Source organism: Stigmatopora nigra, chromosome 8, assembly GCF_051989575.1.
Source record: "Stigmatopora nigra isolate UIUO_SnigA chromosome 8, RoL_Snig_1.1, whole genome shotgun sequence".
Lineage (NCBI taxonomy): Eukaryota > Metazoa > Chordata > Actinopteri > Syngnathiformes > Syngnathidae > Stigmatopora > Stigmatopora nigra.
In genome coordinates this window covers 10,929,603-10,943,488 of record NC_135515.1, presented here as the reverse complement: position 1 = coordinate 10,943,488, position 13,886 = coordinate 10,929,603, and the positions used below count along the sequence as shown (strand labels likewise).

General features: G+C 37.7%; 1 protein-coding gene across 6 annotated transcripts in view; it reads right to left on the bottom strand.

Moving 5' to 3' along the window:
- The window catches only part of mecom (MDS1 and EVI1 complex locus), a 116,154-nt gene extending 106,010 nt beyond the window's left edge, over nucleotides 1-10,144 (bottom strand). For all 6 annotated transcript variants that reach the window (XM_077722952.1, XM_077722954.1, XM_077722955.1 and 3 more), the window contains exon 1: nucleotides 10,019-10,144. In XM_077722952.1, the coding sequence (XP_077579078.1) occupies nucleotides 10,019-10,118 (100 nt within the window). In that variant the 5' untranslated portion in view covers nucleotides 10,119-10,144. The remainder of the gene's footprint in view (nucleotides 1-10,018) is intronic.
- Nucleotides 10,145-13,886: the final 3,742 nt, after the last annotated feature.

Here is a 13,886-nt window from a genome sequence, read left to right as displayed (position 1 = left end):
AAGAAAATGATCTCTTGCTTTTCCTTATCTGTCTCTGCTCAAAAGCCATAAAACATGGTAGAACTCCATGGGATATTTCAGGTCAACATTAGGACATCCTCCCCCAAAAGAGGAATGTTTCTACAATTTGACCTTCATATTTTGACAAAACCAAGAACATGCTGGCACCAGAGTAGCATCCCTTCATCTTGTTGGAATGTACCATCTCTCAGCATGAACTTGGAGCTGTAAATGGACCACTGGGACACCCGTAGCAGCTGGGCTACACCACTTAGCATCCCTATCACCCTCCAGCAGACAATTCATCAGGTTGAGTCTGAGGCTCTCCAGCACACTCGACCTCTCAACACATAACAAAATAGGCTTGAACCAACAATATGCCCAGGTCAAAGGTCATATTAACAGAATAAAAGCTTAGGTCTATCTCATCACAGCAATAATGTAATGTATGTACTCATAACATTGATGCCAAGGAAGTAGTTAAGGTCGTTCATTTATCTTTCACACAATATTTTTGGAATCACTATGTTTTTCACATGGTCCTGGATTTATTTATATTTGTTTTTAAGACATGGGCTGCACAAGGATTAGGAGATAACAGGTGGGTCTGGTAGCACACATGAATACTAGAGGGTCAAAGAGCAGTAACAATTTGTGAAAATTAAGTGCAATGTTGGCAGATGTTGTTAACCCCATTAGGACATAAACCATTTCTATGAAAATTTGTGGTAAGGTCAAAATAATCATGATTTGAATGTCATTTATGGCAATTCGGTAGTTATTAGAGCTCACTAACATACAGACATTGGAGAACATTGGCAATGTGTTCAACAGAACACATAGGTAAGATGAAGCATTCTTTAACTTTTTTAATTGACTAGATATCAGGTAAAGTGGTTCTTTCACTTGACTTTGATGCAGGCAGAGTGGGATCGACTCCCACTCGTTGGTGGTTTGTTTGTTCGTTGAAGTGGTTGTCTGTCTCTATGTCTCTATGTCTCTATTACACTTCAATATAACCACATCCAAATTCTTTTTGCTTAAACATTTTATAAATGTTTTCTGGACATTGTTCATAGATCTAACCAGCCAAAAAATCTTGATGACAATATAACCACTTTGATCATAAGTAGTGAAGACGTATGAGAAGAAAGAGTTTTTAGAGTTGACATATTCATTTGTATTTGAAAAATGAACTACTGGTGCACAAGGATTTCATGATATATTTCTCTCAGCCATTTCCAAAAAATAGTACAAACTTGAAGTTTTTAGGAAGCATTTGCTATACCTTATACTAGACATCTAGAAAATGAAAATGTGGAATGAAATTAAGTAAATATTTTGCACTCTCCTACACACTCAAATCATATGCATTAATTTTTCTATGCAGCTTTTGTGATCTTGAATTGTCAATCGAGTGAAATATTGTTTAATAAAAGAAACTGTTTATGTAAACATAACCCAAAATGACAGAATGCCCCCTAAAAATGTTTGTTAAACACTAATTATATAACTTTAACTGAACTCAGTCAAAAAAAGGGTAGCGAATTACAACAAATGACCTTTCTTCTTATCCTACATACACATACATACATAAGTAAAGTTTTTGCCTAATCCTACTATGAAACCGCAATCAAAACAAAAGCTCTTGCTACTGCACTTTGGAGGTAATTACATATATGTCTTGTATAAGCACCGAGCGGCTGCGAGGCCTCAAGGCTTAACAAACACTCCCAGCATGGTCATCGCCCAGTTCTTAATGAGAGCGCCACTTAAACTTTCCCCTTCTCAATCAGCATAGCACAAAGCAAGGAGTACATCAGTGGCGCACTGATCATCCCCACGCTGCTGAGTGTGTACAACAGGCATGTCCCTGGATACGCCGGCTAAATACCTCCAAGCCCACAGAAGACCCCCACAGCAAGCCCCTAACAGAATGGCAAGGCATTCGTTCATGCCCGTATGCCGTGCTGGCTCTCATGTGAGACTAGATGAATGACAATTCCTTCCAAAAGGGCAGTTAGAAGGAGCAGTTGGGCTAAAAGGGAGTGGTGGCGGAGGGCTGCGGCAGCTGTCCCACTAGCTGCATCCACCCCCTGAGACCCCCACCATCCGCCCTAGTCTTACTACCAAACTCAGCAGCAGGTTTCTCCCTACAGAGAGAGAGAAGAAAAAACACGCTTCATTACGTCCTCTCTCTCCAAAGCAGCTAGGGGCCTTTCACTGCAGATAAGCCTCTTAGACATGAAGTAGCGCTTAGAGCAGCATTTGAGTGACAGCAGGAAGGTTTAGCCATTCAGTGGACAATGCGCACATTCTCCGGCTTTAATCTAGGAGGCGGACAATGATCTGTTTTTAAGGCCTCATCTCCTCTGCTTTTCCCACAGCAGTAAGTGACTGGCTCAAGGAGGAGGAAAAGAGACAGTCCAAGAAGCCGCGGGCTGGCCAGGAGAGTGGCTGCTATCTCCAAAGGCCTCATGTTTCCGTGACAGTCCGGACTGAGGTGCGACAAGAGAGCTTGATGTGGGCGTGTAGTTGGCGTAAAGGCAAAAAGCATCAATAACACACGTAGGCGCGTACACACGCATGGAATCACACAATTGCTCGGTGATGGTTGAGTGCGCCCGTGTGATGGACAGGCAGGTGAGAGGCCTGCTGGTGATGTGGCTTAGTGTGCCGCTTTGTCATTCTTATCTATGCTGACCAATGACATCTGTCCCTCCTCGACTATTGTTCGTCTTTATATATGATGCATTTATACAAACGCTAATGCACGGCCAACTGGGAGGGAGTGCTAGACAGTTAGGGTAGATAGCCATAGAAAATTATTATTGTTTTGATTCAATGATATTGTCTATCTACTATGATTTGAAGGACTTTTGTTGACAGCATGAAGTATATTTGTTAGAAGGATTGGATTGTGTGAAAAACTGTTGTGCAACCACAATGATTATTATGCTTATTAAAGCTAAGTGTCTTCCATATTTACATTTGCCTGCTTCAGATTCCATTCAAGTTCTTACTATGAATAGGCAAGTAGTATATAAGTACTATATTCTTAATATCAAGACCAACACATTGTACAAGTAGGAGCAAAGTGTGTTGATTTGCTATGAGTTTTGTAGATATTTATATTATTTTAGAATCATTTCACACTTAATACTGGTTTGTTTGGCTCACTATTGTATAAACATCCGCATCTCAGCTAGTGTGTGTGTGCTTGCAACCGCGTGTTTGGTTACATGTGTAAGCAGAGGCCAAGTTATGGAAACATGTCCTCCAAGCAGTATAGCCTTAAGGCTTCATAAATGTTTGATTGAACTGTCCATCACATTTAAAAATAACACGGTTATGTAATTTGTCTGTATTTATTGAAGCGTTCATGACGAATGCTAGTAACTACAACTCTCCCTGTGATAGCAACTTCTGCATAAATGTATTTTTATTGCTTATATTCCGTCATATAATCTTTGAAAAATATTAATTTGACATTTTAGCTGATATTTCTGATGAAATACTAATATGAGTACAGCCAAAACAAGATTTTCTACCATTAATTCTCAATGGGTTTGAGAAGTGTACATGCAGGAACAGGTGTAAAAATAAAATGGGTGGAAAGTTGTAAGCTGAGGCTGAATAATGCGTAAAGAAATCTCAAAAAGCACGTCCAGCATTTCCTCTGCACCTCTCCTATATCTTGCTTTCTTTCGTTTGCATTTTCTTTTCATTTCCCTCCAAATAATTTCACACACCTCATCACTGTCACTGACAACTTTATTCTAACCGATATACGCATTTACCTCCTTTTGGAGCCCAGCCACAACACGAAAGCTAATCAATCCATTGTTTGTTCTGCATGACTATATACATTAAAAATCCAACGAGCCAGTGCAGAATCTGACTTCTCTTTTGTTGGCACTCTCTTTGGCCACAAAATTAAGAACAAGGGAGCTAATTAACTCATCCAAAAAATAATCATTTTTATTGGGCGAGTGGTTAGCGCCTCGGCCTCATAGCTCTGGGGTTCTGGATTCAAATCCAGGTCGGTCCACCTGTGTGGACTTTGCAGGTTCTCCCCAGGCCTGCATGGGTTTTCTCCGGGTACTCCAGTTTCCTCCCCCATTCCAAAAAAGGCATTGTGGCTTATTGGACACTCTAAATTACCGCTAGGTATGAGTGTGAGTGTGCAGGGTTGATCCAGGGTGTCCCCCACCTCTGGCCCAGAGACAGCTGGCATAGGATCCAGCACCCCCATAACCCTAATGAGGATAAAGTGGTTCAGAAAATTAAATGAGATGAGATATATATTCATATATAATGGTAACTTAACAATACTTCACCCTATTCACACGAAAATGTAATCAAACCTAAAGATTACCAAGCATTGGTTTGGAATAGGAGCATTTTTTACATTAAGATTAAAGGTGAATGAATGCCGAGGAAAACAAATACATTTTAGGATTAAGACAGACATACCAAACAGGGTGATAGACAAGGAGACCGAATGAGCAATTGGACAAACATAGGGAAATGGATCATTTCATTAGAAAGAAAGAGTTATGTGGCAGCAGGGAAGACAATGGGGCCCTTCACCATTCTACTGTGTGTTTATGTCCCCCGTCAGTCTACATTGGCAGTGTCCCCCTGACTGCTCCCAGCTGACTTCTTGCGTTAACATATACACACACCCAAACACACACACACACTACGGACCCAACAAGCTGAACTTAAAACATACTCATGTTTTCCTGGTTTGCATTTAGTCACGTCAGCATTATATTAAGTGTGCAGAGTTGTATGACTGTGTTTGTGTTTCAAAGACACAAAGAGAAGTACGGAGTGAAGTACCCATTGGAGAAAAGTGACGAATGAGTGTGCATGGGAGAATAGGGAAAAAAAAAGGGATCAATATTTTTCTGTTGGACAGCACTTAAAGACGAATGCCATTAAAATCAATTGTCTGTAGTTTTATATAGGATAAGTAAGCATTGGATTTTAAGTTTAATATATGCAGTTCATTGATTGATGCAATCATCTATGAAAGGCAAACCACTTACAAAATGAGTGGCTTTGAATTTGGCATCCTAAAAGAGACATAAAACTCATTATTCAAGTACCTTCCCACACAATTCAGCTGAGAGGCAACCAGCAACCAAATATCTTTATTTGTTTGTCAGCCACTTGAGATGCAGCAACTCATTTTGAAGGAGTCTCATTTCCACGTTTTAACCCACTAAGATTGCTGGAAAACCACACCCAAAAAAGTATATGACGTACACTTTGTGTATTTTAATGAGATAAAACCATGTTAATCATTTCTATTCAAGCCCATGGATAAACAATCTAAAACAGCAAGCCAATCAACATCGCTTATACTTCATAAATTACGAAATACAATTGTGAAACCTCTCCCATATTTTTGCCCAATTAAGATAACTGACAAAAAGCCATCTTGGGCATTTCCAACCAAAATTAGCTAGCAAAACCAATGAATGGAAATAGATATTAAGAACACTGGCATGGGACATTTTATAACTTCTTATAAATATATGTTCCCATGAGTTAACAATTATTTGAATATATATTGAATTGTTTAACAGTTGACATTTCTGTTTTATTTCAACAAAAATAGTGACTTTTATTCTTCCTTGCTGCAAAAGCAAGCTTCTTGGGCTTCAGAAAACTAGTAAAAACATTACAATTGTCATACCTTCAGCCACAAAAAAATATTTCTACAGTGTATATTTCCTCTTTCCAATTCAGGGTGTCCCCTGCCTAGTGCGCATAGTTGGCTGGGGTATGCTCCAGCACCCCTCCACAAAATTGTTCAGGATAAGCGACTTGGAAAATGAATGACTGTGTGTATGCATGCATACATTCTAAATACAGTATCAAATTTACTGTAAAACAACTATTTTATTACCCTCAAATACCAAAAAATCAGTTTGTCATGTTGTTTCCATTCAAAGAACTTTATAAACAGGTGGATTGATGGCACAGAGATTACTATGCTGTGCAGTCCTTCGTGAAAATGTTTTTTTCTTGGAACTGTCCTTTTAAACTACACCTTCTTTCTGTCCTCCTTGTCTGATAGCAGTGCATAAAACACACCTAAAGTTTTTGCTGGAGTTGGGTAATGAGGCAGACCTCTGACCTTGTCTTGATGACTTCCATACCTGTGTATGTGCAGGAAGACGTGTGGTTGTGTATATGAGGTTGTGTGTCTGCAGCTGGCGGCTGACAGCGACATGACTAATGAGTGCTCGGGACAGAAATAATAGGTGGGAATTATAACACAAAAGGGTATGAGTGAAAAGAAAGTTCAAGAAAAAATGCAATAGTAATATGAAGCAACAAAGAGTGATTGGGGCAGAAAGGGAAATATTTGAAAAGTGAATAATCACGTGTAAAAAAAAAAAAAAGGGATGTTTTTAGGATTATTATATGTGGAATTTTGCCAGCAGATCTGTTTCATTTTCAACTCTAAAATGAACACCATAATATGCGTTTACTCTGTATTAGCATTAAAAAAGCTCAAAGTTGGTTGTGGGGGTACCATGACCTGGACATCAGATGTGAGTGTCTGGCAATACCACCTTAAAAGTGTCCCATTCAAGGTCAAGGGTCATCACATGTAGACAGAACAGAACTTCCTAATTATACATGATAAACGTAATCACACCCAGGAAGCCTTTCTCAACGCATTTACAAGCTTAACCTTGTCAGACATTCTAGTCTGCTGCAGATTTTTTTTGGCAAAGCAATGACAGTATAATATATCAGGACCTCATTTCCATGTAAAGAAAATTCAGGGTTTATGATGAAGTGACATTTTGTTTAGCAAATGCGGAAACAATGAAGGACCGTTGATGAGGTTCCCCCTCTGGCTGTGTGTTGTGATAATGATAGCATCTGGCCTTGAGAGAGCCCCTCGGTGAACCCTGTGCTCCTGCTGGATCAGATCAGTACCCATAATGGCTGTGTGCAGCCAAAGGGTCTCGACCCAATGACACACAACACGGCGCCAGGACAGAAGTCAGACAGATGGACAAATAGACAGATAGACCTTCAGACAGACTTTCTGTCTCAAACTGCCAATAGATACAACAATTAAGTCAGGTCTGGTCATTTTCATGTGAGTGCCCTTTGACCTTTACCTCCTACACATGTAAGGAGACAAATTACCTCTGCCATTGGTTTTGCCAACAGCTTCAATGTAGGAGAACCTAGCGTGAGCAGGCTGAGACAGCGGACATAAATCATACCTGTATTTGATCTGCTGTGGATCTGGGCTAGCTGATGATGTGACAGGTAGCATGACTGTTTGTCTTAGAACTCTCAAGGGGCTATAATGGGTCACTAATTTGGGTGGGACGGATGTGCTTTTACTGTAATATAAATCTGAGGACAATTGTGCAGTAGCTTTTTTTTCCCCTGGAACACAGTCAGTAGTATTCATCAAAAAAAGCAGTCGAAATGAAAAAAGATTTCCCATATAGTGTACGATCCAAGACCTTAGCAAAGCAGTCTTTTTTTTTCAATTCTCTGAAAGCGTTCTCTACATTAATTCTGTAAAAAAAACATTTGAGATATTATGAGAAAACAAAGAAGTGAAAAGCTTTCGATAGATGCCAGTGTAATGATATCACCTTGCATAAATGTTACTTATTTTTCTATTTCCATGGTTCTTAACAAAAAATGCCTTCATGATTGGCTGAAAATTTGTCAATGCTGTGACTTCTTGAAAGTACCTCAAGCATCGCAAACCTGATGTTCAGAGAGAGGGTGCCCGACAACTCCAAAAAAAATGGAATACAAGTTTATAGGATTTTTCATACTTAGCAGTTTGTGTTGTATGGCTTCAAGTTAAATGAATAAATAAATAAAACAATAACTTTCAACTCGAGAGTGTTGTCTCTACGCTGGTGTCGTTTGCAAGATTCTAGCTTTGAAATCTGAAACAACTTTCATATTAAAGACGGTTGCTCAAAAAATGTTAATATGCAAACCCGGAATCAGGTACACGAAAAAATTGACACACTCTTGGGCCCAACAACCAACTTGGCATCAAATACTCCCAAAATCCTTTGTGTTAGACATAATTTGTGTAGCGTCAGCCAAGATATCAGAACGCCAAAGGGGGCATTGACAAGTCTTTTTTTTTTCAAATTAGGTATATTGGATAGAGCAGCCAAACAGTTTCAACACAGTAAAAGACAATTAGATTCAGCATTGACATTGAGAGAAGAAGAATCTTAAGAAATCCAAAAATTCCAACTGGGACAAAGTGTTTCCACAATCTTACAATCAATGAGAAATATTCTGATATTTGTGAACAACATTAGCAGGCACTGTTACCGCACAGCTAATTCTAATGGACTCAGAAAAAAAGCAGCTTCTTTTTAATGATATTGGTTTCATTTCACCTTGGAGGCCATTCATTCAGGGTGGCTAATTATTCATTGATAGTTTTCTTATTTGGAGGAAAATAAGACGTTGTTTTAACCTGAAATTATGCTATTTTCTTTTGCAAAATGAGACCTTTGTTCCTATGAACATCACTTAGTCTGTACCATTGGTTCAATATTGTGGGAAAGTAAAATGCATTGGGTTGATGCAATGATAATTATTCTTTGTCTGTGTGTCGCAGACCACACTAAATACAGACTTGATTAAGGCCACGAGAGGGTCTAGCAACTAAGCATTAATCCATCCTTTAGGTAAATATCTGGTTCAGGACCTAAAGATTTGCACTTTTGCATCTTACTTCCACATTTGAAACAAACTACGTGCGTATTCGTACACAAAACCTATGGACCGACCAAAGAAAAAAGGCTAACTGTAAATTTCAGAATTATATATCATAATGTTTATTAAATAAATCTAAATATTTCACGTTTCCTACAAATTAAAAAGCTTGTCTTTTGTTTGGTTACAATTTCCCTTTCTTCAACAACAGTGTGCGATGTAACCTGACTAAATATGGGAAAGTTCCCGAAGCGGCACTCTAAAAGTCAGATGCATTGGGTAAATGGCAATTTTTATTCCACAAGAACATTAACAAAATTACAAAGCATCTTTCTCTGGTGACCCAAGAAAAATTACTATGTCACATCAGGAAGTGCTCTTCAAAGTTTCCACCATTCTTATTATATAATTTAGATCCAGACTTTGTTTTCCTGGTTTGCTGAACCTGTTTTAAAACCCTAGAGGGTAACACGTCTCCGGGCAAAGCAAAATCAGAATTGCATTAACACCCGAGAAGCATTTCATCTGAGGCAGCACAGCATTGCAGTCTAAGACACCTCTAATAGAGTTTCCTCTCTGTCTGACGGCAAAACATTTTACTTCATTGTATATGCTCCTGCTCGCACAAATCTATGCTGGATCAAATAATCAAATCAAGCCAAACAAATTCCATTTGTTAAGAGGAGGATCAAACACTAGAGCACACAACAATTATATTAGTGTCACGTAGCAGACGCTTGGTTTTGTTTTAAGAGAGCAGCACCGAAGAACCGATTGAAGCTATTTAAACTGACGCTTCAGGTTACCTTTGCAACTTTGATCCATGCATTAGGGGTTTTCAAAAAGTCTGCACATTCAAAAATCAAAATATAAGGCATGTGGGGAGATCACATGAATGCAGCAACAAATGTTTTATTCCTGTTAATTCAATAAAATTTGTACTGCAAGCCAAACTAAATGTGATTTGTCCATACAAAAGAACAATGATTCTCTAAATTCTAGCATTATTTTTTTTCTTTTCATTTTTTTATAATAAGAATGTTTATTCAATTGTGAACTATTTTTTTGGTCAAGTGTAACTCTTTCTGAAAGCATAGACAACATTCATTCATTCATTTTTTGAACCACTTATCCTCAAAAAGCTCATAGGGGTTGCTGGAGCCCATCCCAGGTGACTTCACACCATGAATTGCATGCCAGCCAATAGAAGGACAACCATTCATGCTCAAACTCTTATCTATGTGCAATGTAGAGTGTACAATTAGCTTACCATCCAGTGAGGAAAGACCTTCGATCAGTGGTCTCAAACCGGTTCCACATAAGGCCGCAGTGGGTCCTGATTTTTGTTCCAACAGATCCAGTACCAACATTTTAACCAACCGGGCGTCTTTAAAATAAGTAGCACCTGACTCTAATTAACTGATTGCACTTGCAAAAGGTATCCTTGTTGAGTTGGAATGAAAACCACTTGTTCACCAGGCTACTATTATATTTGTTCACCAGATATTTGTCGAGAACTGTGAACCGGGCTGCCATATATACTGTACAGTTGTATAATTTTATGCATAAGTAGTATATACTTTGGTTCTATGAGACCATGGCAGAGGTGGGCAAACTGGTCATCAGGCCCTTTTTTTCAAAACCTTGGTGGCCCAGCGGCTCGAGCAGATAGCATGTTGGTCTGAGGTTCTGGGTTCAAATCCAGTTTGGTCCACCTGTGTCAAGTTTGCACTGTGTGGGTTTTCTCTAAGTACTCCAGTTTCCTCTTCACAAAAAAAAACATGTATGGTAGGCTGATTGGACTTTCTAAATTGCCCCTATGTATGAGTGTGAGTGAATGGTGGCCACTGATTCCTGGTGTCCCCCACCTCTGGCCCTAAGTCAGCTGGGATAGGCTCCAGCACCCCCACGAAATCAGTTCAGAAAAGGAATTGAAACAAACTCATGAGTTGTTTGTGAAACATTTTTACAGACATGCACATTCACGTACCCTTGACAAAATATATATAACCACTCCTCTTCAAATGAAGAGAAATTCCAAAGAGAACAAATAACAAAACTAAAATAACAGATACATTCAAAGAAAATTCATCAACCAATTAAAATCCAGTATCACTTTTAAAATACGGTTGAAAAAAATACATTTAAAACATATTGGCCTTGAAAAAAAACATTGGTACGCCTGGATTCAATTTTAATATTTATAATGAGGTGGTCATTGCAAACTGTTTGATTAAAGTGTCCTCTCCATACTGATGTTTGTAAACTTCAAAAAAGTCCCCGTGCTGTTACATGACATGTTTTATGCCACACTCACAGATCAGAGGAGGTAAAAAAGTAGGCTTTATATAGTTGAAGAGGGAAAGCTGATGATAAATTGAAGAGACAATGATAGAAATGGTAACTCCAAAGGAATTAGAGTTGAGCTCCAAGGTCAAGATTGCACATCCCACATCGTTTAAGCCAAAGTTGACTTCATGAGAGATGACGAAAGATAACACCAGTAATGAAAATAAATTATAAGTGAGACGACAATTTGTCAAACTGCATGTTGACAAGCCAAAAACGTGTGGGAGAATGTCTCATGAGCAGACAGGGGGAAAATCCTAAAATGCAGTTGTACCTCTACTTTCAAAATGATTTGTTTTAGAAGTGGTTTCGTAACTTGGATTCTTCGTGAGTAGAAATGCATTTTTACATCTATGGAAATGCTCTAATTCTTCCCAGCGTCCTTAACATACTATCAACTAAACCCTTTCAAATTATAATGCAGGATGGTCCAAGCTTACTTACATTTTGGTGGTATTTTTTTATTACGTTTCAAAACTTGAATTTCTTTCGTATGTTGGAACTAAACTTTCTCATTGAGGTTTATTTTAACCTGACTATTTTGGAACAAGACACACTCTTAAACAGAGATACCACTGTATTTTATTATATAAGTGGTGTTGTTTGAATTTTTTGGATGTGTCTTTAATATCAATAACAATGTGCAATACCTGAGATTGTGCAATATTTTAGCATTTACCTTGCCCGGACATGATTTTTTATACTTTTATATTACTTTATTATGTTTTTACTGGAAAAAAAGCACTTTGTGGAGTAGCACCACTAATTATTCGATATACGCAGCTGTGTACAATGACAATAAAGGCTTTTGATTGATTGATTTGACCACTGTGAACTTTTGTATAATTACGAGTACCAATTCTTTAAAGCCTGCAAATACAATTTCAAACAACCTTACCTCTTTATAGCTTGGATATGTGGCCTATAACTGTAAGTTAATGTTCTATTGAAGTTAGTTCTTGTCACTAGGAAATCCTTCTTTTAGGGCAAAAAAAAATCATTTGGCAATAAGAAAAGACATTTCCCTTGTTTCTTGTTATTAAAATAAACAGAGACTGGGATGGCTGTGATGAAGTGTTGTGTGAATGTGATGAGCGCTGAGAAAAAGACAAACCCAACAACCTGACTGCCTGACAGTTATGCAAAAAGACATAGACTTGAGTTAGGGGATTATAATTCTGCCAGAGAATTATCCATATGGACAAGATGGTGTCAAAGGGCATCCTTCCTACAATGACTCCTCATCACTCACTAGCCTTCTTGATGGAATAGCCTGTGAATGTGTATGTGCCTGTCTTTTTGGGAGGTGTATGTTTGTCTTCATCTGAATCTGTGAGAGATAGCACAGGATAAACGACTGGTTCTGCTATTCTTGGCCTCTCAGGAGAAAAGAGAAAGCTCTGTTGTTTTACCACCACTCAAGCCTAAGACTGTCACCCACCATGTCAATTTCGTCTTTCATCAACATTTGCAAAATGTCTCAGAGGGAAAACATCAGTTGGACGGTGAAAATAACATTCACTGACAATTAAAAAAAAAAAAGATTAATGTTTGAAAAAATATGTAATCTGTTCAAGAAAGATTGTTTTCTTTCTTGAGGTTGGGAAACCAACGTCCATTGGACAATTCCTACTAGGCCAGCCATTCCAAGAGGATGAGGTCAAATATAAAATGAATAAAGTTTAATCTAATCTTATTACCTTATATATATATATATATATATATATATATATATATATATATATATATATATATATATATATATATATATATATATATATATATATATATATATATATATATATATATATATATATATATATATATATATATATATATATATATATATATATATTATTTTCTAACTTTTTTAAAGGTAATTAAATTAGATCATAACATTATTCATCCTGTCCGAAAGTTATTTCTGTTGTGTTCCATGTTTTATTTGAATTTTATTACATAAATGACCAACCCAATTTAATTGAATTGGAAAAAAAAAATCTCCAAACACTAGGTTGCCCTTTTCTTCAATCAGACAAATTATTTAATACGCTTTGTAGCTTTGCAACACAAGTGCCTTCTTGAAAAAAATTCATCTTGTTAATACATTTTCTTACATCAATTGGTCAATCTAAAAATTTGTGTAAGGATTCTATTGAGTAAATAACACCAAAGGCCAAATAAATTAATGTTTAGCAGCAGAACTGCATTTTTTGTTAATGATACTATAATTTTAGTCTATCCATGCTTTTCATCCTCAGCTTCACAAATTCTTCTTCATCTGTCTGTCTCTGCTATGCATCTTTTGTCACTGATTGTTGATGCGACTGGCTGCTTCCAAGCAGTAGAATGACCTGCCTTGCTAAACAGGCGGTTGCACCACTTGACCCCTCTTAGATTGAACTGTCAGATGTCAGCGATTAATGGTAGAAGCACCTGCAAGTGGCCCACCTCAAGGTGCCTTGCAAAACCTCACCCATTCACAAACAGGATTAGTGTAATTCTGCAACTCCAATGTAACTACTTGTATACTCAATCTATAGACTTTCAAGCTGTAAAACGGGTTCAAAAGATGTACTTAAGGAGTATAGCACCCGTGTCAAATCATTGAACCCCTGACTAGAGTACAAGACACCTGAGTACAATTACCCTCTGCCTTGTGTCTTTTTTTTTAGGATCCTCATTGACCTTCTGTCACAGATCAATTTTGTTACTTCCTTTTCATTCTGTAACATTGTTGCATTATTTTGTAATAAATAACAACCCCTATTCCATTCTTATGTTAAACA